We start from the raw sequence: 27,464 nt of genomic DNA, 5'->3' as shown, positions 1-27,464 counted from the left end.
TTCGGCGATCTCCGCCCCGCCCCGCCCCGCCCACCGCGGGGGCGGGGAGGCGGGGCCTCGGCATTGCTGGATCCGATTGGCTCTCGGTGGAGATTGGCCACGCCTCTCTCGGGCGCCGGAGGCGGGAGAGGGCGGGGCTTTCGCAGTCGCGTCGGCTGAGCCGCTTCGCTATTGGCTGGTGGGAGGATGAGAGGGGCGGGCCGAGCCGCGTCTTCCCCGCCCTCTCACTGGCGGTGTCCTCCAGGAGGGCGGGCGCGGTGCGGCAGTCTCGCGTCGCCACTGGCTGCCGAGCGGTGGCCTCGTTCCGATTGGCTGGCGCGGCCCGAGGGCTCCTGCCGGGCCGCGGCCCCCGCCCCCCTGCCCGGTGCATGGCGGCGGCCTGAGGTGAGGGGGGGGGCGCGGGGGGAGCGGGGCCCAGCGGCACAGCCGGTGAGTGCGGGGGGCGCGGGGGCCACGGGAGCGCGGGGAGGGGGCGGTGGGAAGGGCGAGGGCGCAGATGGGGGCCGGGCCGGGGGGGCCTTGTGAGGGGTGGGGGTGGTCGGAGGGGCCTTGTGTGGAGTAGGGGGGGTCGGAGGGGCCTTGTGTGGAGTAGGGGGGGTCGGAGGGGGCTTGTGAGGGGTGGGGGGAGTCTCAGGAGGCTTGTGAGGGGTGGAGGGGGCTGGAGGGGCCTGTGAGGAGTGTGGGGGGGGCTGAGGGGCCTTGTGTGTGTATGTGGGGGGGGGGGGCTGGAGGGGCCTTGTTGGGGGGGGGCTTCAAGGGCCTTGTGTGGAGTAGGGGGGTGGCCGGAGGGGCCTTGTTAGGGGTGGGGGGCCTGGAGGGGCCTTGTGTGGAGTAGGGGGGCCTGGAGGGGCCTTGTGAAGGGAAGGGGGAGTCGGTGGGGCCCTGTGAGGGGTAGAGGGGGGGCTCTGTGCAGGAGGGAACAGCCTGGGGGGTGGGCTGCAGGGAAAGGGGGGGGCAGAAGGGGTGCTGTGTGGGGAAGGGGGTGTCCTGTTCTGGGGGGGTGTTTGGGAGGGCAGGGTGGCAGCGAGGGGGGGCTGGGAGAAGGCCTGGGTAGTGGAGGGGTATGGGGAGGAGTGCCCCCCTCCCGCCCCCCCTGGTGATGGGGAAGGGGCAGCCAGGGCAGGGCAGCTGGGGGGTGGGCAGGGGTTGCAGTGGGGGGGCTCAGGCAGCGGGGGACCCAGGGGAGGCTGCAGAAGGGGGTTTGCGGGTTGGACTGGGTGGAGCAGTGGGGTTTTCATGGGGTAAAGGAGGTGGGGGGGGGAAGGTAGCGGCTGGCTGCAGGGGGGAGCCCGTGATGAGTCGGGGCTGAGCCCTGGGAGCGCGGGGCTGGCGGGACCGAGGGGAGCGGAGGGTCAGGAGCGTTAACACGTTATTTATGCCACAGCTGGTCACGCACGCAGCCCAGCTCGCCCGTGGCTCCCACCCGCCTCATCCCTGCCTCCGCCGTGCCTCGTAAATCCCAGGGGCAGGAATCCTCTCCCGCTGCGCTGGGAGATCTTGCTCTGTGGCCTTTAGTTGTTCCCCTAACACAAATAATTAACTAATGAGTGAAAAACAGACTCAGCTGCAAGGAGGGAGATGTTGTTTTCCCCCACACCTCCCCAGGGCTGTGGTCTTTAGCACACCTAAAGCTTGACTTTCCCCCGCTTTGTTCACCCAGGGTTTTCTCCACGAGAAAGCGAGCCAGCAGTGAGTTAGGAGGTGGCCTCCAGTGCCTGGTCCCCCCTCTCTTCCCCCGTGGGTGCTCCTGGGTGCTGTTCCTGTTCTGTGCTTGAGGATCAGCTTCCCGAGGGAGCAGGAAGAGCCGTTAATGTATCCGCAGAGGGAGCTGTTGCAGAGAAGCTGCGAAGCCGCCTTCACCTGCGGTTCCGTAGGCAGGAAGGCGAAGAATAGGGGTTTGGTTGGGTTTGGAGAGGGGAGGAAATCCTGTGAGGGATGTGGGGTTTCTTTCTGAGGGTGCCTTCATGGTTCCCATGGTGTCATCATCCTCCCTGGGTCTCGTGCCCCTCTGCGGAGGGGTGATGGTGGGATCAGTTCTCTTGCAAAGCAGCTCGCCATCAGAGGAGCCTGAGATGCCAACAGAAACAAAAGCTTCTGTGTGGAGCCTTTGTTAACTGGTGGGAGGTAAACCTGGAACAATCGGGTACCTGTGGGGGCTGCTGCAGTGTCCCGCCAGAGCCTGGTAGCGATTTTCATGATTTTGAGCATTTTATGACTACTTTTCACTAACTTTTGCGCTGTGTTTCCTGCCGGATGCTTCCGTTGGAAAGCCCTGGCTGCCACCTCTGTGTTTGGAGGGGTTACAGGTCTTGAGGCCTCCAAAGTTGCAGGTGGAGGGTGTGGAGTGTTTTGCCATACTCTGGCTCTGGGACTTCGTGCTTTCCAAGCAGGAGTTGCCCACACGAGCTGCTGGTGCGCAGTTATGCAGCCTGGCCGGAGCGTAGGGTTGAATCCGGGAGGTTTGGGGACCTGGAGGAGGTCTGGTGGAGCAGAAAGGGCCACGGGCACCTCCTTAACTCCTCCTGCCTCCGAGCTTCTGGCTCCCCTCATAGCCTGCCCCGGGGAGATGGGCTGTGGGAGCGCAGCCCCATCCGTGCCGGCGTTGGGGAGTAAAGGCAGGATCGTTTGCGTGTGCTGGGCCAGCAAAGAGCCCGTCGTAACTCTCAGACACGAAGTTGTGTGAGCTCGAGCAGCTCTTCTGCTCGACGTGGCCGTAGTGATGTTGGCTGACATCGTTTCAGGTTTGCCAGACTCAACTCCTCGTGCAGGAATTGCCTAATGCATGAGGGTTTTTTCTTTTTTTTTTTTAATTATAGCTCACTCTTTAAGGGGCACTTAAATATTTAATGATTTTTCTGAGCCATGCAAGCCCTAAGTGGAAGATTCTTGGTGGATTCAGGACAAAGGAGCTCTAAAGGTGACTTGCAATCTGCAGGGGATATATAGGTACTGCATTTCTTAAAAATAATAGATCTGGCAATTAAAATAGCAGGGCTTAATGATATTTTTGAGCTCTGCCTTGGGATATCAGACCTGGAGATTGGCTATAATCAATGAAAAAGGGAGGGGGGAAGGTTTCTAGGAGGACTACAGTAATCCGTGTAAATTGGGGGAGATGAAGGATGTTTTCACCACTTGAAGTGGGGCAGTGAAAGGTGGCAGCTTCTGCTGCATTTGCCATTGTTTTTTCCTTCCTTCTTTTCCAAAGCTTCTGATTTTTAGATACTTTGGTAAAAAGCAAAATTTAATCTAAAAGACACATGTTTATCCTCTTAAATATGGAACAATTCTTGGCGTCAAAACAATGTTGGACCAGGAATCCTGCACCTCACCCCCTCCTGAAGAACACAAAACCCAGCGGTCTCCTCTCTCTAGTTTAAGTATTTGTAAACCCACTCGATGGGGTTTTGTAGCAGCACTGGAGTAGATACAGGGATGTTTTGGTGTTTTGTCGCCTGAAATTCGTAGTTTTACTACTTTGTGCTGCGGAACGCTGCACAATTAGCTGAGCAGAGGTGGATGTTTGAGAATAGCTAATGCCCAGCCGTGCTCTGCATAATGCATTTGGTGAAAGGACAATAAACGTGTGGATTCAGACAGAATATAGACAGCTAATTATCTCCAGGGTTAAATGTTCGGTTCATTCCTGAGGAAATACTGGAAGAAAAAAAAAAAAAACCCAACCCCAAACCCCAAGAGTGATATTGAGAAATTATTTTTTTAAATCCTAAAATGGTTCTTTGTGTTGGGCAGTTTTACTCTGCTTCATCCAGTACCACGGGAGGACTCGGCCGGGACAGAGGCAGCTGCTCGGTGCAGGCAGGGTTTGGCTGGTGTGGGACCGTCCCAGAGGCCCCGCTCCTCCTTCCCTCCTGCTCTGACCAGCCGTGGTTTGGGGGAAGGAGCTTTGGGAAACCCACGGTCTCCATTTGAGGGGGGAAAAAAGGGAAACAAAAGCCAAGTTAGAGTGAGGCTCGCGTGGCGCTGGCTGCTGAGCTGTGTGCTTCCTTCCCGCCGGGTGCCGCGTAACAAACCTGCCTGGCTTTGATTAAAACCTCGCCCTGGTGCGTCCGGGGTCTGTTTCAGGGCAAAAAAAGGTAGTTCTTGGCACAGAAACGGCTGAGGCATCTGTTGAGTGTGAGGTGAACGGGCTGCTTCTGGCCTGCTGTAGCTTCACAGGTATTTGCCGACCCCCCTCGCCAAATCTCGGGGTTTTGGCGCTGCGTGAATTCCCCCGGGGTTCATGAATTCCCCCAGGATTCGTGAATTCCCCCAGGATTCATGAATTCCCCCGGGACTCGTGAATTCCCCCGGGATTTGGCAGAGGTCTGGGAAAAACCAGGCTGTGCTTGTGCCGTGAGCCGGGCACGAAGGCAAGAGGAACGTCACGGGGCCGGCGTGTTCCTGTGCCCACTCGGCCTATTAAACCTGCTCCTCCACGGTGTGTTCCACGGCAGGCAGAATATTTCCAGTGTAATTGTTGCTTTTTTCTTTTCAGGACATGCTGTAAAATTCAGTTAATTCCCTTCTTGCATGAGAGCGTTACAGAGGGGGGGGATCTGGTGCTGTAGGGAAACACCTGGGTCCTCTGAGGTGCTGGAGTCTTGGAAAATGGATTTTTATTGGAGAATGATTATAAATTACAAACAGGACGATTTATTCCGCTGTTGTGTGTACTCACAACGACGACAAGATTGAAATAGCTTGGTGAGGGACTACTTAACTCAAAAGCCAATTAGCCAGGCGCTGCTGAGTGATGCGAGAGGCGGGGGACAGCCCGCCCGAGATCCCCCAACAACCCGGGGAAAAACCCTCCCAAGAAACAGATTTATTTATTCCCAGCTCCAGTTTGCTCAGCGAAAGCATCTTCCACAGACTAATAAAAAACATCCAGATGAATTTCTCGCCGTTTATCTCCTTCTCCTCCGAACAGGGAGCTATCGAGTTCCCAAAGTTTGCTGAAATAATCTGTCTAGACAGAGCGAGAATAGCTCGGCAAGCCGACGCCGCGGGAGGGGGATTTAGGAGTTGTTTCTTTTTTGACTCGCTGTCTGTAAAATTTCAAGCACTTTCCTTCCTTCTGAATGAGATGGAACACGCTGGTGTTTGTGTGTTTAATAATAATGTGTGTTTCCAGTGTGATTTGGAGAAGTTTTGTGTCGTGAGCTGAGCGCTGGCTGCTCCGGGAGGAGTTTGGTTGCCCTGTGACAGGAGGGAGCCGGGTTGCTGCGGGTTCTAGTGTCTGTTACAACAGACAACAGATTAAAATATTTTATTTTAATCCCTCAGGTGGATTCCCTGATGGTTTTGTGTCGATACTTTACACGTATGGCACCGTATAAGCCCTATATTGCCCTTACCCGAAGGAGCTCGATTCTTACCGTGGGGTGTATTGGATGAGATATTAATTGCATCATCAAGGAGTAAAGATTTGCCATTTCTCATCAGATCAGTGGGGTTTTATTTCCAGTCCATTATTTTATTACTTTTGGGCTTCGAATTTAGCGTGCCGAGAAATAATTCAGAACCTGCTGTATGTTGTTTGTTTTCCCCCCATGACTTAATTACTGTTTATTTTCCTCCTTTGAAGCGTATTTATTTCTCGGGCATGAGGCACAGCGTTTTTGAGGCTTTTTGAGATTTCCTGGTAACTTCTTTACCGGTAACTTTTGTTTTTTACAGCCTGTTTCTAGACTTTGGCTGCATGAAGTGTTCTGCAGTTGTTTGCTTTTCGGGGAGGTTGCAGAGGCAGTTCTTGGTGTTCCTTTGTTTTGTGAATTAAGTTTGAGGTGACTTGAGGGAGTTTATGTGAGTCCCCTCCAGCGGGATGTTACAGGTGTCTGTCAGTACCTGCCTGTTTCCCCGCTCCCTCCGGGTTAGAGCGTGCTCATCTTTATTTAAAAAATGAAATTATAACGACTCTAAAGCACCGTTGTGGGTTTGTCTTTTGTTTGTTTTTAAAACTCTGAGCAATATACACCGGAGGCGTTCAGCTCTGGTGTCGGGGGTCAGTGCGTGAGCTCTTTCCTTCTCCGCAGCCCAACGTTATCTCGAACTCGCCGGAGGTGCCGGCAGCTGGACGCTGCGCTGCCCGCCGAGCGTTTCCTGGTCACGGACACAAAGCAGCCAGGCAGGGAAGGGAAACTTGGGTGTAATCGTGCAAAGCAAAGCTCCTCGGCCCGCGGAGCGCAGAGCTCGACCTGCCGCCCGGCGCCGAGCTCGGGGGCTCCCGTTACGGCAGCTTAATCCGCCGCTAAATTCTCCGGCTTCTGTGTTTTTGAGCAGGGTTTCAAATGCCACCGGTTTTACGGGGTGGTGTTTAGTGCCTCGAGGCATCAGAACGAAGGAAGGTGTTTAATTGGGAGAGCTGAGGGCGGCGAGGCAGGAGGTTGTACCCACCCCTCGTTTCGGGACTCTGCGCAGGTAAAAAATTCCTTTCCACCGTCTTTTTTTGTGCAGACGCCGTCTCAGACAGACTGCCGGGGTCATGGTTAGAAATAAGTCTTGAACTCCTGTGTAGCTATTAAAGGAAAATTCTAATGATAGAAAATATCTATTTTTAAATCAAAATAGGCTCGTTAGGACCCCGTCGATGAACCCGGGGCAGTGTCACCGAACGTTGCTGCATTCCTCCGACTTGTGAACCACATCCCTAAAAATAATCCTCGTCGGGGTGGACCCGAGTTGAACTTCTAATTATTTCCTTGTTAATTAGATGCGTGTCGTTTTCGAGAGCGTGTGGGTTTTGCTGAAATGTACCAGGTCTCCTGGTGTTTACTGAAATCTTTCCCCTCCTCAGTTACCTGCGTTTTACATATTGAAATGGCAATTTTGGGGTTTTTACGGCGTTGAGGTTTTGTAGCGGGCGCCAGCTCCTGCCTCGGGGTGAGGCGGGTTTGCCGTGGCAGAGAGGTCCCTATTGTTTCCTTACCTTGTGTATCCTGTTGTTCTTTGTTTAACCTGTCATCCTACGTGATGTGGTGCCTGCCCTTCGCTGGCTCCTTAAATCAGGAGCACGAGGAAAATCCCCGCGCGGAGCTGCCCCTGCGCCGCCTCGCTGGGCGAGCTTTGTGTGGCGTGCTCTGCTGAAATGAGGGAAGGCGGTTAAAATCGGTGTGGTTTTGGGTGCTGGGGGGATTTTGCCTTCCCCGGGATGCTGGTTGCGGTCTCTGTCCGCTTTGTCTGCTGGCTCTTACCTCCGTAAACGCTGGCGTTTGTGTAAATGGTTTTTTTATATGATGGGTTCTGAACCTCCCTGCTCCTACCGCTCGCATGCTCAAGTGACAGTGCCTTACAGTAGCTCTGAATTAAGCCTGTTGAAACTGTACCAAGTCTGGAGGGATCTTGTTGCTTTATATTTAATTTTGCTTTTTTTTTCTGGCTAGTTGTTTCAAACAAAATACAAATTTTACTCTTAAAAAGCACGAGCGAGTCGGCTCTGAAGCGGGGAGGCTCGGGCTGTGCCTCAGCGAGTACAGCAGCAATTTTCTTATTTCCTTTATTTTTTTTTTCTTCTTTCTTTTTCAGAACCTGAAAAGACCGATCCCAACTGCTGCATCAGGCTTCGTGACAAGAAGTTGCTTTCCAGAGGCAGGAGCCGTAGTGCTCTGCTGGCCTGTCAGCAGATTCCTGACAACTCCAGACCCCGTTTGCCCTCGCAGCGGGATTTTGCCATCCCAAACCCGAGATCTGCCGTTCCCCGCGTCGGTACGAGGCGGTGTGTGAATCGCAGCTGCGTCGCTCAAGAGGACTCTGGTTTTTCCCCCTCCTGTACAGCTGGACGTTAGAGCAAACACACCGAGATGTCTAAAAAGCAAAATACAAAAGGTAAGATGCATGTGAGTGGGATATCACCAAATGCCAATAAACAGCACTGCTGGTTCCAAAGTTATCAATTAGGGAAGGGGTTAATTGCTTTTGCTGTGCTCCTTTCAAGGCTGTGATGTCACTTGACAGCTTGTTGTCACTGTCTTAGTGACACTGTCTAACCTGTTGGGGTTTGTGACATTTTTAGTAGCATTTCAGTTGTCCAGCTGGACAGTTGTGATTTCACCGGTTCCTCTCTCATGTTAATATCGCGTCAGACAACAGGAGGGAAAAATATGAGTAGTTGAGGAGTTACGGAGCCAAACTTTCCTATTTCACTGGTGCACGACGTCCCCTCGCTGGGCACGGCCAGGAGGAGTTTGAGCGGTGTCTGGGTCGCTCGTGGGATTAACTCTACCAAAACTCAGCCTTGTTCCTGGGCAGCCTTCGTCCACCCTCCCGGGGCGCCCCGTGGTTTGGGGCAGGCTCCTGTCTTGGACTGGCTTGTGCTGCCTGTGGAATCGAGGTGGGATAGCTCAGCTCAGGCCCTCACCTCTCGGGGAGGTGGCTCCAACGAGACTATTTAAATCTTTTTCCTTCGAGATAGGTACGAGCAGGTTTTCCCCTTGCTTTGTCTGCGCACACACAGGCTGCTTTTCCTTTCTCTGCCATCGCCTGGCAAAGCCGTTCTTGCGTCAAGCGGCTTATTGCAGGGAGGGATCTTATTTGTTGCGTGTGAAACATTAATTCCAAAGTGTGTTTGTGGTGAGGGGGGAAGGGGGGTGGAGGGTTACGGTTCTCTTTTTATTTGACCTGACGACTAATTAATAATTTAAGGCGAATGGGTTTGACAATTCATGTCCTCTACCTCAGGAGAAGAGCTTTTGTTCTCTGTAGATTTTTTTTCCTAGCAGCTCTGGCATGGGAACGGTGTCTACCTGAGGAGCCCAGCCGGCCTTTGACAGCTAGATCCATCCGTGATTCCGAGCAATTAGTAACAGTTGTGGAAATTATTGTATAGGGTAATTTTGGGGTGATTTTTAAAATGCTGTGCTTGTGCTCTTGGAAGCCTCAGTACGAGTCAAACTGGCTTCTCTCTGGTGCTGGAAGCAGAGCCTGGCAGTTGTTGGTGCTGAGTACAAATAGAGAGAAAAACACACCTTGAAGCAGCAGGAGAGAATTAATGTGTTTCGGCAGGGGAAGAGAAATCTGAAGGAGATGAGTGGGGGAAGCACAGGAAGGTGTTCCTGTGGGGGAGCTCAGGGGTTTGGCAGATCCCCCGCCGAAGGGGAGAGCGACACGATTGCTGCTGTCGGGGTTGTTGGGCAGAGCGTGTCCCAGAGAGAACCCGCTGCGTGTGTTGGGTTCCTGAAGAAAAGTAAAGGGATCTGGGACATAAATATTTGACACCGAGCCGGAATGCAGAGCAGGCTTTAATTCACTCAGCCACCGGGGAGGTAAAATACGCCCTGCTTTGTTAGCAGGCTCATCCCCAGCCCGCGGCGCAGCGTGGACGTAGGGAAGGGGAGAGTTAAAGCTGCAGCCTCCTCTGGCCGTGCCCCGTCCTGCTCGGACTCTGAATTTTCAATTACTACTTTTCTGCTTCTCTAGAATGTTAATGTAGTCAACAAATGTTTTCCAGTCCTCTGTAAAGGAGTGTACCTTGGCCAGGTAAGGAATGTCGCTTCAGTTTTTCTTTCTGAAAGCAAAGCACAACCCCTCTGCAGCGTAACAAAGGGCTGGTGAGGAGTGTTGAGAGGCTGGGAGTGAGACAGACCTATTTTTAATAACGCAGCCGTTCTGAAACCGAACCAGAAGCCCACCTGTTTGTTCTTCTTAGAAGTGCCACAGAACAGAGGGAACATCCGAGCTATTCAGAAAGGTATTTTTAAGTCGTAGCGAAAATGTATATGCAAAGTTTGGGCACAGAATCATCTTCTACTCCTGAGTATTAGTGGCTGTAAAAAAAAAAACTCTACTCAAAAGATCTGTGCTGAGGAGAAAACAGTTCAATCTCTAAACCAGTGATGTAATTATCCCCGTTCAAAATCCAACTGCGTGTATCCACATGTGGGTCCGTATCTGGGTTGTACCGAATGGCTTGTTTCAGCTTTAGTAGATTCTATAAGGGAGAATTCAGAAATTCGAAGGAAAGGTGGTCCCAGCGATGCCAGGTCTGTAAATAAATGCTTCCCCAGAGTCTGGTAGGTTTGCTGCTGTCTGAAGCGATTCTTAGTGCCTCTGTTTTTCCCCAACACGAAGCCCGTGCGCTCCCTTTCGTCCCCCCTTTCCGACCCGATTAATTGATCAGAGCGAGAGCAGCCCCCAGGCGCAGGGATGACGGGTGACCCCAGGACACAAAGCCATCGCATAAATCTCGTTTCCGTCGGACATCAGGCACGGTTTGAGGCGTGCAGAGTTCCTGAATAAAACAGCACTCGGGCTCCTGCTCCTCTGGATACATCAAGGAGCCGTTTAAATTGATGGCAAACTGTCCCGTGTGGATGTGGTGAAGGCGAAAGGTCTTTGGCGTTAGTGGCTGGGCAGGAGGGTTTCGGCGTTAAGCAGCCGGGAGCCCACACAGCAGAGCCACAAACACCCCAGACGGGGGAGAAATTTAATTTTAAGCCCGTACTTAGTTTAACAACGCATTAAGGAAGGAGATAGTGCTCTGCAGAAACCAGGCTTTGCTGGCTGGGGTGGCTGCACCCTCTTTGCTCAGCCCGTGTCCGGGTAACTACTGGTAGAATCAGCAAACTGGGAGGTTGTGGAGTTACTCTGCGAGGCAGCGTGGGCTGGGGATTAGTGTGGAAATGCACCAAGGGGGACATGGAGCATGTTCTGTAACCCGATAAATCGATCCTGGCTTGTGAAGGAGCTCGGGCACAGCACGAGGACGCAGGTGATGGCAGGGATCCGTGGGACCTTCAGCCGCGTCGCTCTGCTGAGCGCGGTGCTCTGGAAACGCGCGGGTTTAATTTAATTTTTCATTTTTTATGTGTAGATGGAAATTGGATGGGAGGGGGAAAACGGTGTCCTGCAGTTTGAATTAGCTTAATGGCTCTCTGGCGTCGCTGCACGCCGTGCTTGTGTGTCCAGAGCAGGAGGAGCGCAGGTTAAAGCTGCGGCTGTGCCAGGGGCACCGTGCCCGCACCGGTGACACTGTGGGGACAACGGGACCTGTGCCCCGAGTGCCTCCCCTGGCCCTGGGCAGCGGGCCGGGTGCTCAGGAGAGCTGGGTCCCTGTGAGTCCCTGCCTTTGTGGCACAAACACCCGCTTTGGGGTTGGTTTAGTTGAATTTCAAGAAATTAATTTTTATTTTATATTTAATTTATTTTTTTTTTTCCCCGCTTTTCCCAGCCCTTAAATGAACGTGGCCTTAGGTTGGGGAGGTGACCTGCGTTAGCACGAGGGCTCACTCTTCTGCTGCCATCCAGCAGCTGATCAGGTGCTTCTGAATCAGAGATCTGGAACGTTTAATTTGCTCATCTCAGAATGAATTCTTCAAATTGTGAGTCCATCTCTTGCTTGTGTCGCCTAATTCTGGCTGAAACACAGCAAGTTCTTTCATAATTACACCCTGGTGAACCGATCACTTCCATATTTTTCATATTTTGGGGTTGGATCTAGATGATCTTTAAGGTCCCTTCCAACCCAAACCGTTCTGTGATTCCATATATCAAGTCTGGACCGAGGAGGCCGCGTTGCATCCTTGGCCCCTTGAAATCTGTTTGAGGAAATAAGCCAGAAAGTGGCATTTCTTGTTGAGAGGGGACTCTGAAGCGCAGCTGCTGCCTCCGTGGGCTGGCCGTGCGCTGCAGGGATATCCGTGGGGCATTAAAATAGTTTCCACAACAGCTGGTCGAGGTCCCGAGCCCAAGCAGGGACAGAAGGGGTGTGAGCAGAGCTGAGTAACCCAACAGACCCCCCGCAGTGTGTGAGTGTATTTTGGGGGAGGGTGGTGTGTGCTAGTGATGCTCTTCCCCTTGGGCTGGGGAGAGAGTTAGTGTTTCCATGTGTTTTTTTTTCTGATATCAATGAAATGTCATCCTGACAGCAGCAAACCCAGGAATATCGATTCTAACCCCGGTTTAGTCCTTCCTTCTCTCTAATCCACGAGGAGAGAGCTCAGCGTTGGGACCTCTGGTGCCTATTAGCAAGAACTGCTCTTACACGGGAAAATAGCAGCGTGTGTTGGTGTCGTTTGTAGGGAAAAGCAGGACAGGAGAGGGTGAGGGGCAGCCTGGGGTGGTGGGTTTGCTTCAGGGGCGATGCCCGACGAGCCCTAAAACCACAGAGAGCTCCCCCGGGTGGCATCACTTTTTTCAGAAATCCTGATTATTTTTTCTTTTCCCTCCCAATATTTGTGGGTACTCCGGTGTGACGATACAACTGCGAGCACAGAGTGATGGAATAATGATATTCTGCCTCCTTTTCTCTGTCCTGGGAAGATGCATTAATTCCTGTCCAGTCCCCTCTGCAGCCCTGGGCACAGGCACCTCCCGCCTCTCACAGCGCAGGGACGGCTGAAGATGCTTCTAATTAGAGCAAACTGGCGATGCTCTGCGCGAGGTGCCACCTCTTAAGAGCTTTTTATTTCACGTTAGCCCAGGTCCCCCGTGCTGTCCCTGGGAGAGCCGGCGCCGTCACCGGTGACCTGAGAAGCCACAGAGTCTATAAATGTTCCACAGTTGAACTGAATCCTGATGGCGTTGAGGTGCTCGTGCTGTCCAGCTCCCCAAGCCACCCTCCTGCGAGCGCCCTGGCTGCGGCAGGAGGGCCAACCTGCCCTTTGGAGCGGGTTTTTTTTTGAGTTTCTGACACTATTTTACTGTGCAAACCTCCCGTGAGCTGGCACATGGCTGTGGGGGGGTGAAGGGCTGGGTGGGTTCGGAGGAGCTGAGCACACACACGTCATCTCGCTCTACGCTGTGCGTGTCCTCCGTGCCGCGGGGTGGGATGAAGCCTTTGTAGCTCTCGGGCTGGTGCTTTTATTTCTTTTCTGTGTCTCCTCATGCAGTGACCTCCTGCCACGGCTCAGAGGTGAGCCCGGACCCAGCTTGGCTTGACCTGGGGGCTCGAGGGGGAAATAGTGGCCCCTGCTTCGCCTTCCTCGAGGTGTTGGCTGTGAGGTTGTTTTGTTTCGTGGGTCCCGGGAAGCAGAGCAGGCATTCGTTAGGTCTGTGGGTTTAATCTTGCACGTGCTTCGTACAGAAGGGACTAATTAGCGGAGTTAGGGGAGGAGCAGGCTGGTACTTGGTGGGGTGGGTTCATCCTGGCGGCATTAGTGTTTCTATTCAAGAGATCCCATGTTATTAACCCAATAAATAGCACCGAAACAGAGACGTAAATGAGTTGGGATGGATGGTTTCTTACCACCTCGTTTTCCTGGAGGATGCAGCTACGAACAGAGAAGCAATTAAGGCCGTTGGCGTCTCTGGGGTTTATCACATGGAATCAACGGGGCAGCGCTGCACGGTGCGTGTCTGAATGCAGCAGAGATCAGGCTGCGTGGCTGACTGACTCCTCGTGTCAGACATGACGCGCGTAGCCCGAGCCCTGGCGTGGGGAAGGAGCTTTCCTTTCCCACAAAGTTGTTAATTCAAAAATCTTGAAGTCACTGGTGGCCACAGGACTCCTGCCCACGTGGGCATGAGCATTTTAAATTCTGTCCCTTCTTCCAAATATCCGCTGTCACGAGAGACCCGAGTGCCAGCAGCCCTTTTAATGATGCTCGGGAGCGCCCAAGGGCAATATCAAATGTACACGGTGTCGTCTCCGTTGCATAATTTCTGCATGATGAGCATTTTAACACCAGGAGGACTCGGGCCGTAGCGAAGCGACTGGAAGCTGGAGGAGCGGCTTGGAGCGAGGTGTCGGCACCTCAGTCTCTGGTAAGACCAAGGGATGGGATTGAGGAGCTGAAAATGTGCTGCACGGGGGAGCTGAGCTTCATCTTCCCTGGCACCTGGGTCCTTGGTGGCTGCTCTGCAATGAAGATTTTGAAGAAAAAGATTGCTAGTTCTGCCTGGGTGATGGGAGGCTGAAAGCCATTTGCAAGATTAAGGACTAGAAAGTTGGTAACTCGAACTTGTGGGAGCTGGGGAAACTTGAGAAAATCTTGCTCATGGGGCTGAAACGGGTGAGGATGGTGCGAGGAAGAATTTAGCCGTTCATCTGTAGCCTTAATAAGAGGCTGACCTTTCCATCATGTTCACAATTCTGTCACTGTGTTTGGAGGCATCTCGGTTTAAATGCTACATCAATGTCTGGGAACCGCGGAAGTCAATGGTGTGTCTCGGAATCGCGTACGAGTTATTTAGAGGAGATGAGGGAAAGAACGTGAATCAGCAGCTTGGAATATCAGCTGAGCTCGAGCTGAAAGGGCAGCGGCTGAGCGAGCATCCCCACGGAGCACCCCGACCTGCGGGACGTGCCCCTTGCCCCGGGCGGTCCCCAAAGCCACCAGCTGGAGGAACCCACCTGGAAAGCTTTGTGGAAGAGCTGGTGTCTTGTGTTTCCCTGGCTCAGTGCAGGGCTGGAGGCACCAAAGCACAGCCAAGCAAGTGCCCTCCTCGGAAACCTGCCTGTGTGTGCGTGTGACCTCCCTGGGAAGGGGCTGGTGGTGCAAACAGGAGCGCTCAAAACCTCTGGGCTTCTGCCATCGGCCCCTGCCCGGGGACACGTGTTCTTCCTGACACCGAATGTGGCTAAAACACTGGTTTGAAGTAGGGTCTGTCGTAGTAAAGCGCATCTACGAACAGCTCTATCCCTTTTCTTTGGCAAACCTCAAATTCAGCCTGCTCAGACCTTTGGCAGGAAAATCGAGCATCAATTTGTGACACCAGGTGCCGTGAGGGTCTCGGTGAAACAGTGGGGCCTGTGGATTTATGTGACCTTTGCTCGCTGGCGGGGAGCAAACCCGTTGCTGATGGCTGTCTCGATTATGGGTCTCTTCTGGAACATCGAAGCATCACCTTGGAGATCGTAGCTGGCAGGGAACACAAGCTGCTGGATCTTCCAGCCCATTTATCAGTCTGCTTGCCAGGTGGAGGAAATTGTGAACCGCGCGGAGGGAAGGCTCTCGCGCTCCTGTTAACGCTTTAGTGCTGGGCTCAGTGAAAGGTGGGTATGGGAACGGGTCTGGTCGGCTTCGGCGCTCTTCTGTTTCGCACCAGCACTGTTGGGGCTCGTGGGTTTGATCCGTGGTTGGTTGGTTTAACCTGACGTGGAGTTGAGGAGTGAATCGGCTCCTTGAGTACAGGGGGGGCGTTGGCAAACCAGCCCCAGCTGGGGTTACCTGAACAGAGCCTGGTCCTCAAACCAGGCTGGGGTATCCCGTTTTACCCCCAGCAGCTAACAATCCTCTGCTAGCCACATGGCAGGATTAGCCAGCGAACACCCTACGCTTGTAGGATTTCAATTTTCTCCTTGGCAGAGTAACAGCTCGGAGCTGACCTCTTGCTTCAGAGCTTTCTAAATGTCTCTCGGTGCCCGTTGTTCAGAGAGAGCCTCCCTCTCCTTTCTCTCCACAGATCCGTCTGGGTTCATCTTTGATGTGCAGTCCAACACTGTGATGGCCCAAGGAGGAACCTTTGAAAACATGAAGGAGAAGGTAAATGTGTCTTCTGAGACTTTAACTCGCCACGTGCCATGGAAGAGCTCCTGAGCGCTCTATCTTCGTCTCCTCTCCGAGATGAAATATGTTTCTGTCTGGGAGCTAACTGCAGCTCTGTCAAAAGCAAAATTTTATTCAGGCTAAATTGTCCTGGCACATTAAAGTTTTATAAGGGAGTCATCAGTTACGGTTTCAGACTGCTGGAGGAGGGTTGCTGCGGGCTCTGTGTGGGGTAAAGCAAATGATTTACACGTTTCCCCGTTTTCTTCCCCCTAGATCAGCGCCGTGCGTGCGATAGTCCCCAACAGGAGCAACAACGAGATTGTCCTCGTGCTGCAGCATTTCGACAACTGTGTGGACAAAACAGTGCAAGCCTTCATGGAAGGTAACTGGGGCTGGGTCCTCGGCGGGGCTTGTGGCTGCGTAACTCGTACGAGCCGTGTTTGTGGACCTGGGTCAGGAGCAGCGACAGCCTTCGGGCAGTGAGTGCACCAGGGAGCAGAAGCTCGTGTAGCTTCTCAGCCCATCCAAGTACAGGCTTTGCCCACAAAGATAACCAAGGGATGATTCTCCTCACAGGTTTTCATGGGTGTTTGTTCAACTGGGGGTCAAGGCAGAGATAAGCATTTGATAGCCCTTCAGATAAAGGAGGTTTGATGCTCAATTACAGAAAGGCTCGTTCATGTGTACAAAACGGGGACGTCTCCAGCTTCGCTGAAGTGCTGTTTGTACTTTGGAACCCGGCTCACAAATCCCTCGGCTCTGGCTGGCGTGCTGCAGGAGGTGGATTTCTGACCTTGGGAAAACAGGCTGGTGCTGGTGACAGTGCCTGTCGCTTCGCAGCTCTTCTCTCCGTGCCGGCCCTCGCTGACAGCGGCGCTTTGCCTCTGGCCTGCAGGAGGGATGACAGCCGTGTCTGGGGAGAGGAGGCCAGCAGATATCTGACCTGGAACCAACCTTTGAGTTCAGAACATGCTCCAGGAGGGTTCCAAGTGCCTAAACCTGGAGTATGAGAGCGCCAGAGAAGATTTTTTTTTTTCTTTTTTGTTTTTTTTTATTTTCCTGGCAAGAGCTGGCACTGTGCTGTAAGGGAGTAGCCCCGTGTGTTCCCAAAGCAAAAATGAAACCAATCCTTTTATTACATCACCTGAGAGAACTGAAACTTAGCTGTTAGGAAATGTTACAGCTGGCTCCAGGTAGGGAGGCTCTTCCCCATGAGTGGATGCCTCATCCACTGCTCATCGCTGCGTTTTGTTTCAGGCAATGCCAGTGAAGTACTGAAAGAATGGACTGTAACAGGCAAAAAAAAGGTAACACTTTATATATACTTTGCTAAGGCATTTATCTTTTCATTTTGAGGCTTTAGACTGTGGAGAACAGTAGGCATTCCTCGTGATTTAAAGGAGGAGCAAACGTGTACATGGATGTTAGCAGAGCTGATGCGTGGAGATGATCACTGCACTATCAGGTGCCTCGCTGTTCAGGGCAAGGATTTACACAGTAACTTCAGTGCAAGCTGTAAACATCATCTTCTCACCACATCTGCATTTAATGTAGCTGTCAGACACGTTGTGCCAAACGCAGCGTCTGAAAAAAGGTCCCAGACTTTGTCCTTCCAATCGCTTTTGTCCTGCTGACCCTCTGCAGGACCCCTGCTCCGCGCACCAGCCCCGCGCTGGAGTAAATCTTTATCAGGTCCCTTTATTCCAGCGGAGCTCTGTAACTCACTGCTCAGATAGTCATGCCGTTCCATTTTTCATCGGTAACCTTTGGAGCTGAACAGTTGCATTTAATGCTGAGCTCTGTGGAAATATATTGCTTTGTCACGTAAGCTTTCTCGAGTGTTTTGCCCAGTTCTTTGCCCAGACCTCCCTGAAAGGGTTAAATAAAGATTTGCAGAGTTTCAGCACTTGATATTATAATATCTAAATCCACCAGGACAAGAATAAAATCATAATTATTCAAAAGGACTCCTTTGAATATGTGAAAAGCACCAGCATGAAATGGAGAGGACAAAATGGGACTGAACAGCCCCGTGGTGGGAAAGGAGGGGAGTTTTGAGAGCGAGGTCTAGCAGGGCACCCTGGCAGCTGCCCCTTCCTGGTGAGCACCCCAGACCCACCCGGCTGGTGCTGTGGGTGACAGCCACAAACCTCTGCTGCTGCCCATCAGTGCTGCAGCCTCCCTCTGATAACCGGTGCGTGGCTCTTGTTGGCACACCACCGGAGAGGATAATGTGTTTGTGCCTCATTAATGCCACTATATCTGTCCTCATTGTTGAATAAATCCCTCCTCCTGTTAATAGGATCAACATCAGGCTGGCTGAGAAAGCATTTAATTCAGCTGCTTTCGGCCAGTAAAGCATAAGCTTAATTTTCCCTTCAGGAATTAAGCTTAACATTATTTTTTCCCCCCTTTGTGGTGTGGATGCCTAATCCTTAGAACAAGAAGAAGAAAACCAAACCGAAACCGCAAGCTGAGTCGAGCCCTGGCCTCCCAGACCCCGGCAAATCGGCGTCCACTGAAGAGGAGCAGTCGGCGAACTCGGAGAAGGGGGGAATTAACGGTTTCCATGTCAACGGCTGCGCCCACGACACGGAGTCTGTGGACTCGCTCAGCGAAGGTTTGGATGCGCTTTCGATTGACGCCAGAGAGCTGGAGGATTGCGAGGCTGCCGCGCCAGACATGCCTGAGAGAGCAGGTTAGTCCCTGCAAAGCAGCGCAGGAGACGGGCACCGAGGGTTTAAAAAGCAGAGGAGCTGCCTCTGGTTTTTGTGGTGTTTTGGAGAGCCAGCACTCACTGGGTTGGCTGGCTCTTCATGAAGGAGCTCCCCTTGGTTGTCTGATTTTCTGCTTGTTGGGGTAGAGGCGCTCAGCGTTCTGCTGCCCTCTCTGCGTCCCCCTTCACACGAGTGTGCTTTTCTACAGCGGTGCCTGAACTAGCGAATGGAATAGCAGAGTCTGACACAAAATCGCTCATCCTGCATCCTTCCCAGAGCCCCCCGCCCCTCAGACAGCGGCCTGAGCAGAGGAGCGCTACCAGGTCTCTGTCCAGATCCACACCGAGCGGCTCCACTCCCGCGTCCCTGTCTGTGATGCGGCTGGAAGACGTTCCAGTTTCACCTGCAAACAAGAAGCTGGGTAAGGCCCCGAGGGTCTGTGCGCTCCCCCGTGCCAGAGCGGGTCACTGCTGGCCAAATTCTCACCGCCTCTTGTGCCGTGGCACTGGCAGACAGTGGTGAGGCAGGCCGGGCTTGATTTTAATGCGAGCTAACACGCTGCTTATTATCTGACCAGCAGCTTGCACCCTGCTCCTCCTCTCCCTCCGCACAGCAGGAATCTTGACAGCAGTTTAGACGTAGTGCCTGGAGCAGCGAACCCGCATGTGTGAGAAGCAGGGGAGGACGCAGCCAGTCTCGCTGCATACGTTTAGCCCATTCTTCTGTGCGCTCCAGCACGGAGCCTTTGGGTTGTTTCTCATCTTTTGTGAGAATTTGTTGAAAGGGCAGAAGTTCGAGCCCGTCCCGTTACAAGAAGTGACAGCCTCCTGCTACTGGATTTTATTTTTTCTCTCTTCCCTGCGCTTTCTCCACAGCTGAGCCCTTACGATAACAAACGGGGGCAGGAGGGACCTCAGACCCCCCGACTGTTTTCGGGGTTGTTCCCCTTAGCTCAGGGAGGGAGGTGGTGGCAGTTCCCCTCCTCGCTGCACGAGGAAGCTGTAGGGAGCTGGGCAGGGGACAACTGCGCTCCAGCAAGCTCCAGAGAGCGCGGGCAAGGTGCTGTGCCCTGCTCGTGAGCTGAGCCCCAGGGACTAACCTGGGCATTAATAACCAATCCTCTCAGCTCCTGATTGAAGGAAATTGCCTTAATTTTAGTTTCCAAGATAATCCCCTTCCCCAGGCAATCAGTCATTTCGTATCATTTAGCGATACGGTGCGTTGGTCTCTGGAGCAGACAGCGCTTCACTTGTCTGCAGTCCCTAGCACAAAAGCAGCTCAGAGATGCGTTTGATATCTCTCCTGTATTTTAAAAATGTGGAGGGACGTCCCTGCCCGTAGCAGGAAATTCTGCAGGCCTTGGGAAAACTTCCTCTGGTAAGAAAAAAATCTCTCAAACTGTCCCTGTGGAACCGTAGTGCCTTTGTAATGGGGAAGGGAGAGAAAAAACTACACACTGCTTGGGTTTAAATTTAAAACAAGAGGGAAAGTCATCTTTAGATTTATCCCTGCTGGGAGGATTTAGCGGCGTGATTGACGTGGCTGTTTGAGTTCACTCTGTCTCTTGGTAGGTTCTAATATTGAAAAATCAGTGAAGGATCTCCAGCGCTGCACCGTGTCGCTGGCTCGGTACCGGGTGGTGGTGAAGGAGGAGATGGATGCTTCCATCAAGAAGATGAAGCAAGTCTTTGCTGAGCTGCAGAGCAGGTGAGTTAAACATAGGGACAGATCTGGGTGGTGAGGCTTAACACCAATACATTTGGAATAAGACTTCAGCTTTCCAGTCAGGTTAAAGGCTTGCTTGTTTGCCCCACGGCCCAAGCGCTGCTCTCCAGCCTCGGGGAGGTCGGCGTGTCGTCAAGGATAAGCTGGAGCCTGCAGTCCTGCACGCGTGCGGTGGGATGGTAATAGGCTGCTCAGGGCTTTGGTGTGTCTATCAGGGCCTGTGATGAGCTGTGGCTCCATGTCTGTACAAGACAGTTGTCCTGACCACCATAAAGTCGTTTTAGATGCAGATAATACGAGGGACTGGTGCTGTCGGTGAGGTACTCGCTGTTGGGAGCTCGAGGTGCAGCAGTGTGTGTCCTTTGGAAACAAACATTCATATTTGAAACCTTCAAATTATGGTTGAATATAACATGGAAGAGAGGGGTCCTTTGGAAGGTACAAGTACACACCAGAGATCGTTCTGTACAGCAGTGCTTCCCCTGGTTTAAGCTGAGCTTTTAATTCCATGCGTGATGTTCCCTACGAGTGTAATCAGGTCTTTTTTTAATGCTCATCCTGATGGGTTTGGGTGAGTGCCTTAAGGTGGTGTTCTGAAATCAGGTACACTCCCTGTCTTGGCTGATGACTGAGAAATTGTTCTTCTTGGGTACACAAATACAATTGCTTTTGGTAAAGAAATATTCATAAGGAACTGCACAGAGTTCGCCGTGCCTGAAGTGAGTAACGTTTGACAAGGAACTAAACCGCTGCTGCCGCATCGGAGGATTAGAGCAGATGTCTGGCAGACTTGAGAGCTGTGTCAAAAGCTGTCTGGGTGTGAAAGCTGCGTGCGGCCCCGCGGGGAGGGTGTTTGGTGGCAGCGATGGGGAGCTGCGCTCTGGAGTTCAGTTGTTCGGCGTGGGGTTCTCGTGCTTGCGTTGAACTCTGCCTCCAGGAAGTGCCCTCCTGAAGGAATTGGGATGCTGGGCGCTAAAAATACTGACAAAAACGTTTCTAGATGACTTTTAAACTCACCTGAGGACACTAGAGCAGACGGGAGGGGTAGGGGGAAGGCTGTCCGTGTGCTCTGACCCGCCTGTTCGTGCTGAGCTGTGTCTCCAAGCCGGACGCGGAGCTCCCAGCACCTCCCGTCTCTGCAATGGGGCTTTACCCCGTTAACAGCTGAGGGGTTTGTAGCCATAACGCAGGTTTGTTTTTATTATTTCTTTCTTTGTTAGTGGCTTTGTCTACCCAGTCAACACTGACTCAATATTATCGCTGGTTACAGCAAGTTTTTGTCGTTAAGGTGTTTTTTGTCCGCCTCTCTGTGCAGTTACATCTGTAAAAGCCTCTCCCTGGTACGGAAAATGTCACTCTCTTGGCTCCCGTGCCTGGTTCCGTGTAAGTAACTCCTCACCCTTTAACTGACATTGTCATCCAGAAAACACTTGCGTCACGCTCGGGAAGGTGAAAGGCTCAAGTCCGGCCCCGCAGCGTCGCTCCGATAAGCCGGGCCGGCGGCGGGGGAAGCAGGACGCGCGGTTCCGTGAGCGGGAGGCGAGCGCCTGCCTGGCCCGGGGCCACCGGGAGCCTCCCTCGGCAAACGCCCCGGGAAGGCGCTGCCCAGCGGCTCTGCGCGGTCGATGAGCTGCGGCCGGGGCTGTTGGGCTCCAGAGAGGGATTCACTTTCCTTCTCCCGCAAGTGATGCGGGTGCCGCTGAGCTGAGATGTAAATTGAACCTTCACTTTTTTTTTTATTCTTATTTTGTTGTGTTTCCCACTCCCTTCGTGCTACAGAGAATAATTCGTGTATTTTTAAATCCTGCGGCACAAGGCAGGACCCGACAGTTAAACCCTCTTGCTGCATCGCCTCTCCCGCTGGCTTCCTGCCAAAGGAAAACCTGGTTTAAAAGCAGGTTTGTTGGGCTGAAACAGGATATTTAAGCAGCGAAGCTCGGGCTGGTTTAACTTCTGCCTGTCAGGGCTGCCCTTTGGGTGGCCTTTTAAACAGCGAGGCTTCCTGGAGTTCTTGACCTTCATCTTCTCTCGCTAGACAATGTGCTTACGCTGGGTCTGTAGGTAGGTGAGGGTGAAGCAGAAGGCTCTAACGCTGGGGTCGTGCCTAGCTCAGCCCCTGAAATCCATCCTGCTTGAGCAGCAGATGTAGCAGTAGCTGCTTTGGCTTCCTGCTTGGAGAGGATTTGCTCCTCTGGGCTGGAGGTGATCAGGTAACCTGAGCTAGGGACCCCTCGTAGGCCTTAATTTCCTGAATATTTTGCTGGGTCACAGATGAGTGTTCAGCATCATTTCATCTTCAGCAGTTACCGGTTTATCTGCTTCCCCTTTTTCTTCCCTGTGTGTTTCTTTAAAGCCCTTTCTTCAAGCCCAGCCCTTCTGGCAGGGGCAGACGCTCCCTGTCCTGCGCGGGATGCGGTCCCAGGACAGGGCAGCAGGAAGGCAGGCGCGTTCCCGAGCGGCTCCGGCAGAAGGAAGCGGGTTTGTGTGATGGGGATGGAGGAGCAGCGGGGTCTGACCCTGGTCACTCCTCACGTGAACCTCGGGCAAAGCCACTTGGCCTCTGTTCCTCAGCCAGCCCAGCTGTAACATTGGGTGAAGGGCTCCAGCTGAGCAAATTAAATCACAAAGTGACTCCAGCTACGATCCGTGCCAAGGTGTGTGCGTGTGTGCCTGCAGCCTGGCCCCTATAAAGCGGGTGTGGGCCCTGCAGGGGCGTGTGCCTGTGTGTCCAGGGAGGAGGCGGCGGGCTGAGGTGTAGCACGGCCCAGCTCTGCGGCACGAGGGCCACGAGGCTGCTCCTGCACTCGAATTAATCATTAAGGCCGCGGTCGCACCCGTACCTCCCCGAGCTCCGGGGGATTCCTGCCGCTGACGTGGCTCTGGGCAGGGGGCAGCTGGGGTGTCCCCCTTTTACTGGGGCGTCCCCCTTTTACTGGGGTGTCCCCCTTTGCCTGTCGGTGTTGCAGAGCCAGGATGAACCGCTCTGGGGATGGCTGGACACAAGGTGAAGTCTTATTAGCTCAGCTTCTGACACGCGTCGTTGTATCTGTGCGGTCGGGCTGAGAGTGCCTGACCTGGATCAGGCCCCTGCTGTGCTGCGAGCAGAAACAATTCCTGCCCCGAAAAGGCAGATGGACAGAGCGATAAATCAACAGAAGAAGCCAAATGTCAAGCTGCTGTTCCGAGGGAATTGTTTAAATTGATCTTGCCTCAGTCCTCTCTGACATGCGGAGGAGCGGGAGCGGCGGGGCGAGTTTGCATTTCAGATGCTCCGCGGCTTCCCTGGCAGACGGTCGCTAAAATAAATATTCTTCCCATTTCCAAGCGAACCTTTTCTCACCGCCAGAGCGAGTGGTCGGGGCTGCAGGGCCGACCCTGCGCGCTGCTGGTCTCTCTCCGAGCAGCGTTTCGTGTCTGTGCTGCAGGTATCGCCCAGCTCTCGCGGGAGGGGAGGACTCTGCTTTTATATTTAGAAGGCAAAACCAGAAATGAATCCGATTAATGGGCTGGATGTCGAGGGGGTTGGAGCCGCTGGCAGCAGCGGAGCGAAGGTGAGGGCGGTGGAGGCAGCAGCGTGGGGCTGAGGACGTCAGAGGCAGAGCTTAGGGGGAAGCAGCAAGAAGTATTTGCAGGGAGGGTGTCTGCAGGGTCTGGATTCCTTATGGCAAAGAACAGAGCCCCCACCAGTACCTGCCCCTGTCCAGAATGGGAGAACTGGTATTTCCTCTCCTGCTTCTGTTGTAACCCGGGTTACTCGGTGTGCACATCTCCAGGGGTGAGAGCCCTGGTCCGGGAGCTCCCGGGATGCTCTGCCCCACCCGCGGCTGCTCCACAGCCTGAACGCACTCAGCGTGGCCAGCTCGTGGCTGCGTGGATCTGCCTGTGGCCAGGCTGCGGCCGCGGCACCTGGGGGAATCGCGGTCTCGTGGCAACAGACACGCTTGAGGCAAGCTGGAGCCCTCTGACGAGGGGAGATGCTTCGCTGTGACCCGCTCAGGTGGCCAAAAAATCCTCAGAGACTCGCGGGTCGTGGAGCTGCGTGGCTGTAGGTGACCTGGTGGCAGGAGGACACGTCCCTGTGCGGGTCCCACAGCCCCGTGGGCAGCAGCAGGGTCACGCGCCTCCCGAGACGTGGCACAGAGCCCCGGGGTGCGGGTGGCCAGGTCGGTGGGTCCCTTTGGAGGGTGTCAGCGAGATGGTGAGGAGCGAAGCGTCGCTTCACCGTGTGGCACGTGAGGGGCTGCCCCGGGGGGGACGGGTGCCCACGTGTCCTGCTGCTGTGGCTCCTCGTCCTGCCCCACTGCTCGTTAGTGGTGTGTTTTGAGTGACTTAAACGTTGTGCCTTAGTTTTCTTCGGTGATAAGGTCGAGCAGAGCTTCCCCACCACCACCACCCCCCTGCCAAGGTGGCTCCGACTCAGAGCAAGGTGACCCTGTACCTGGGGGGCTGACACCATGCTCGGCGCTGGCCCAAGCCCGGGCGAGTGGCACCCAGCGAAGCCCTCACCCAGCCCCTGCTCCCACACAGCCCCTGCACCCAGCCCCTGCACCCACCCAGCCCCTGCACCCACACAGCCCCTGCACCCACCCCCTGCTCCCACACAGCCCCTGCTCCCACCCAACCCCTGCTCACCCTCAGCTCCTGCTGCCGGAACAAAGCCGGGGCTCGGTGCTGGGCGCCAGGGTGAGCTCCTGCCGCCATCTGCCGGTCTCTGCCCGCGGACCCTCCGTCCTTCCACTCGGATTTCCTCGGCCTCTTTGTTTCATACTAAATCTCTTCCCTTTTTCTGTATTTCCCCCCCCAGCCTTATGGATCGGGAGGTGGCGTTGCTGGCCGAGATGGACAAAGTGAAAGCCGAAGCAAGTAAGACTCTTTTCCACCACCAAGTGCCCACCTGAAGAGCTGGGGGTGTTGCTGCCCACCCATGAGACCCCCCCCCGCCCCAAGCAGATTTCTGTGATTTACCTCCTGTTCACATTGTCCCGAGATATGTGGCTCTGTGCCCCGACAAAACTCGCCCCATGGCTCGAGTCAGCCGTACACATCATGGCTGGGTTCTGTTGGGCACAGCTGGCACAAACCATCCTCCTTGAGGCGGCTGCTCTGTGCCCTCGTTAGAGGGTGGGACACAAACTGTGCTCACACACGGGAGGCCGTTCTGAAAACCTCAGCGTTCCTTGGAGCTGGGAAGGGCTTTCTCAGGCAGGGAAGGATCCAGGGGGCACCCACGCTGGCAGCACCGTGCCCCACCGCTCAGGGGGTGGCGAGGAAGCAGCCTGGGGAACGTAGCAAAGCTGGTACCGTGTCGTGCCCCTCGTTGAGGCAGCTCCCAGCTCGGGTTCATGTGCACCCTGAGATGGAAACGCTGCAGGAGGGAGCAGCTGGGGCTGCGGTGCTGCCCTGTGCGGGGGGACCCTGTCCCTTTACCAGTACGGTGCCGTGTGCCAGGGCTGGGATTGGGCAGCTCGGGGTAGGCTGGTTCGGTGCGGCCGTGCCGAAGCCGTGGTCTGTTTGCAGTGGAGATCCTGGTGAGCCGGCAGAAGAAGGCAGAAGCCCTGAAGAAGATGACGGACGTGGCGGTGCGGATGTCGGAGGAGCAGCTGGTCGAGCTCAGAGCCGACATCAAGGTGAGCTGCTTGCTCCTGTCTAACCCAGCCCCGTCCTACCCTCACCCAGATGTGGTGTCACAGGAATTACACAGCCCCCGTGGCAGGAATTCTGTGGGTGCCACCTCGACAAGGCCCAGACTGAATTAACGTGCGTCTTTTTGCCTTTTCTGGGAAGCACTTCGTGAGCGAGCGCAAGTACGACGAGGAGCTGGGCCGGGTGGCGCGGTTCACCTGCGACCTGGACGTGCTGAAGAAGAGCATCGCCGCCTTCGGCCAGGGTGAGCCGGGGGGTCGGGCACCCCTTTGCCGGTCCTGCCCTCACCAAAACCCTTTGTGCACCCCCCCAAAGCGTGACGGCACCGGGACGGGCAGCGTTGTGCTCCGGGTGGTTTGTTTCCTCGCCGCCGCTGCGGCCGCCCCTCCCTCGGCACGAGGGGTCTGTGCCTGTCCCCTGCGGTCGGGCCTTGTCCCGTTCACACAACCAGAGCTTCATCCTGCTGGAACCGGCCCTGTTGTCCCTCAGAGCCTTTGGCAGCACGGTCGTGGGCAGGGACCGGAGCCGAGGGTGAAGGGTCGGGGTCCCGACTGCAGCACACCCACTTTGGGGTATTTCTCTTCCAGTTTCCCACCCAAAGAACAGCTACTCTGCCCGGTCCCGGTGCAGCTCTGTCACAACCGCCCCCCTGAGCCGTCCTGGCGAGCCCCCTGCACCCTCCGCCTGTGCCTCGGCTGCGACCCCCACCACGGCCGGCAAGAAGCCCCCAGCGGAGGTGGCCGTGGGGACCACCAGCAGCCGCCCTCCCCAGCCCTCGAGAGAGGTACCGGCACCCCGGTGCGGCACCGGCACGGTTGGGGAGCTGCCTCTGCGCCCCCCCCACCCTCACTCGCCCCCCTCTTCTCTTCCAGGCCTTCCAGGGCAGCAGGAGAGCCGGAGCGGGGCCCAGGTCCCAGGGCCAGCGCCACATCGGCCCCCCGGCCCCTGGGCGACACAACAACGGCAACCGGCACCGGAGCGGGCCGGGCCAGGCCCCCGGCAGGCCCCAAGCCTCGGCCGCCAGCCCCAGCCAGACTCAGCCCACGGGCAGCAGCGGGGCCTCGGCACAGCAGGGCCGGCCTGGACCCCCCCCCTCCGGCACAGAGCCCCAGGGGCTCCCACAGCGCAAGCCCAGGGCCAGTCGCCAGGAGGGAGCGAGCCCCTGAAGCCGCCGGCTCTGGCCCCACCCCGGCCCCGAGGCCAGCGCCGGGCCGGAGCGGGCTCCCGGCTGCGATACCCACGGAGGAACGTTTACACTGCGCCCTTCTCGTGCCATTTCTTTTTTCTCTTCTCTTCCTCCCCCCCTCCTCGGCTTTGTGTCCTCACGTCCACGCTGCCCCCGGGGAGGGGGGTCAGGGGCCACCGTCCTTGTCCTCTCCCACCCCCCAGAAATCACCTTCCTCTGCGAAATCACCGGCAGCACTGGCCAAACCCCAACCCCAGCGTTGTCTCTTCTGGGCACCAACAGTAGGACCCCCCCCGTTGCCCCCCCGCCAGGAAGGGCCCCTGACCCCCCTCCCTCGCGCTGGCAGCGAGGATGATGAGTGCTGGGACAGGGGAGCAGGGGGCTGGGGGTGTCCCCTCGTCTGGGGACAGGCAGGATGCTGGAGACCCCCACACTGGGCTGTTGTTTTTTTGGGAGGGGGAATCTCTGGTTTACTCACTGCCCCACCTTGCCCTGCGCCCCCCCCAACACTTCTCAGCCCTTCTTCGTCCCTAAATTAACTTTACAGCAATATCAATTAGCGGAGCTGACCCTGGGGGACACTGGGTGCAGAGGGCGACGGGCGTTCTTTAGAGCTGTACCAATAAAGACGAGGTTCATGTTCAAGGTCACTGTTTCCTCGCTGCCCCCACAGCTCTGGGGGGGTCCCTGGCACTGCTGCCCCCCCTCCCCCAGGACTTTTCCTGATGGGGTTTTTTCTTTTCCTCTCGTTAATGAAACTTCCCC

The 27,464-nt window shown here is 55.0% G+C and overlaps 1 protein-coding gene across 2 annotated transcripts; it reads left to right on the top strand.

Moving 5' to 3' along the window:
• Positions 1–285: 285 nt before the first annotated feature.
• On the top strand, positions 286–27,344 carry SPATS2 (spermatogenesis associated serine rich 2). 2 transcript variants are annotated; one of them, XM_068410017.1, is made up of 13 exons: positions 286–384; positions 7,528–7,827; positions 15,343–15,422; positions 15,702–15,810; positions 16,686–16,735; positions 17,868–18,126; positions 18,354–18,566; positions 19,717–19,852; positions 24,675–24,733; positions 25,388–25,497; positions 25,655–25,757; positions 26,101–26,297; positions 26,386–27,344. In XM_068410017.1, exons 2-13 carry the CDS (start codon positions 7,803–7,805, stop codon positions 26,677–26,679), a joined length of 1,635 nt encoding a protein of 544 aa, XP_068266118.1. In that variant the 5' UTR covers positions 286–384; positions 7,528–7,802; the 3' UTR covers positions 26,680–27,344. The 2 variants fall into 2 exon arrangements, with proteins under 2 accessions (XP_068266118.1, XP_068266117.1); XM_068410016.1 differs by having other exon boundaries at positions 286–429.
• The last annotated feature ends 120 nt before the right edge of the window (positions 27,345–27,464 follow it).

Source organism: Nyctibius grandis, chromosome 11, assembly GCF_013368605.1.
Source record: "Nyctibius grandis isolate bNycGra1 chromosome 11, bNycGra1.pri, whole genome shotgun sequence".
In the NCBI taxonomy this organism is placed as follows: Eukaryota; Metazoa; Chordata; class Aves; order Nyctibiiformes; family Nyctibiidae; genus Nyctibius; species Nyctibius grandis.
Note: the sequence above shows the minus strand (reverse complement) of the source record. Positions and strands in the feature narration are given on the sequence as shown.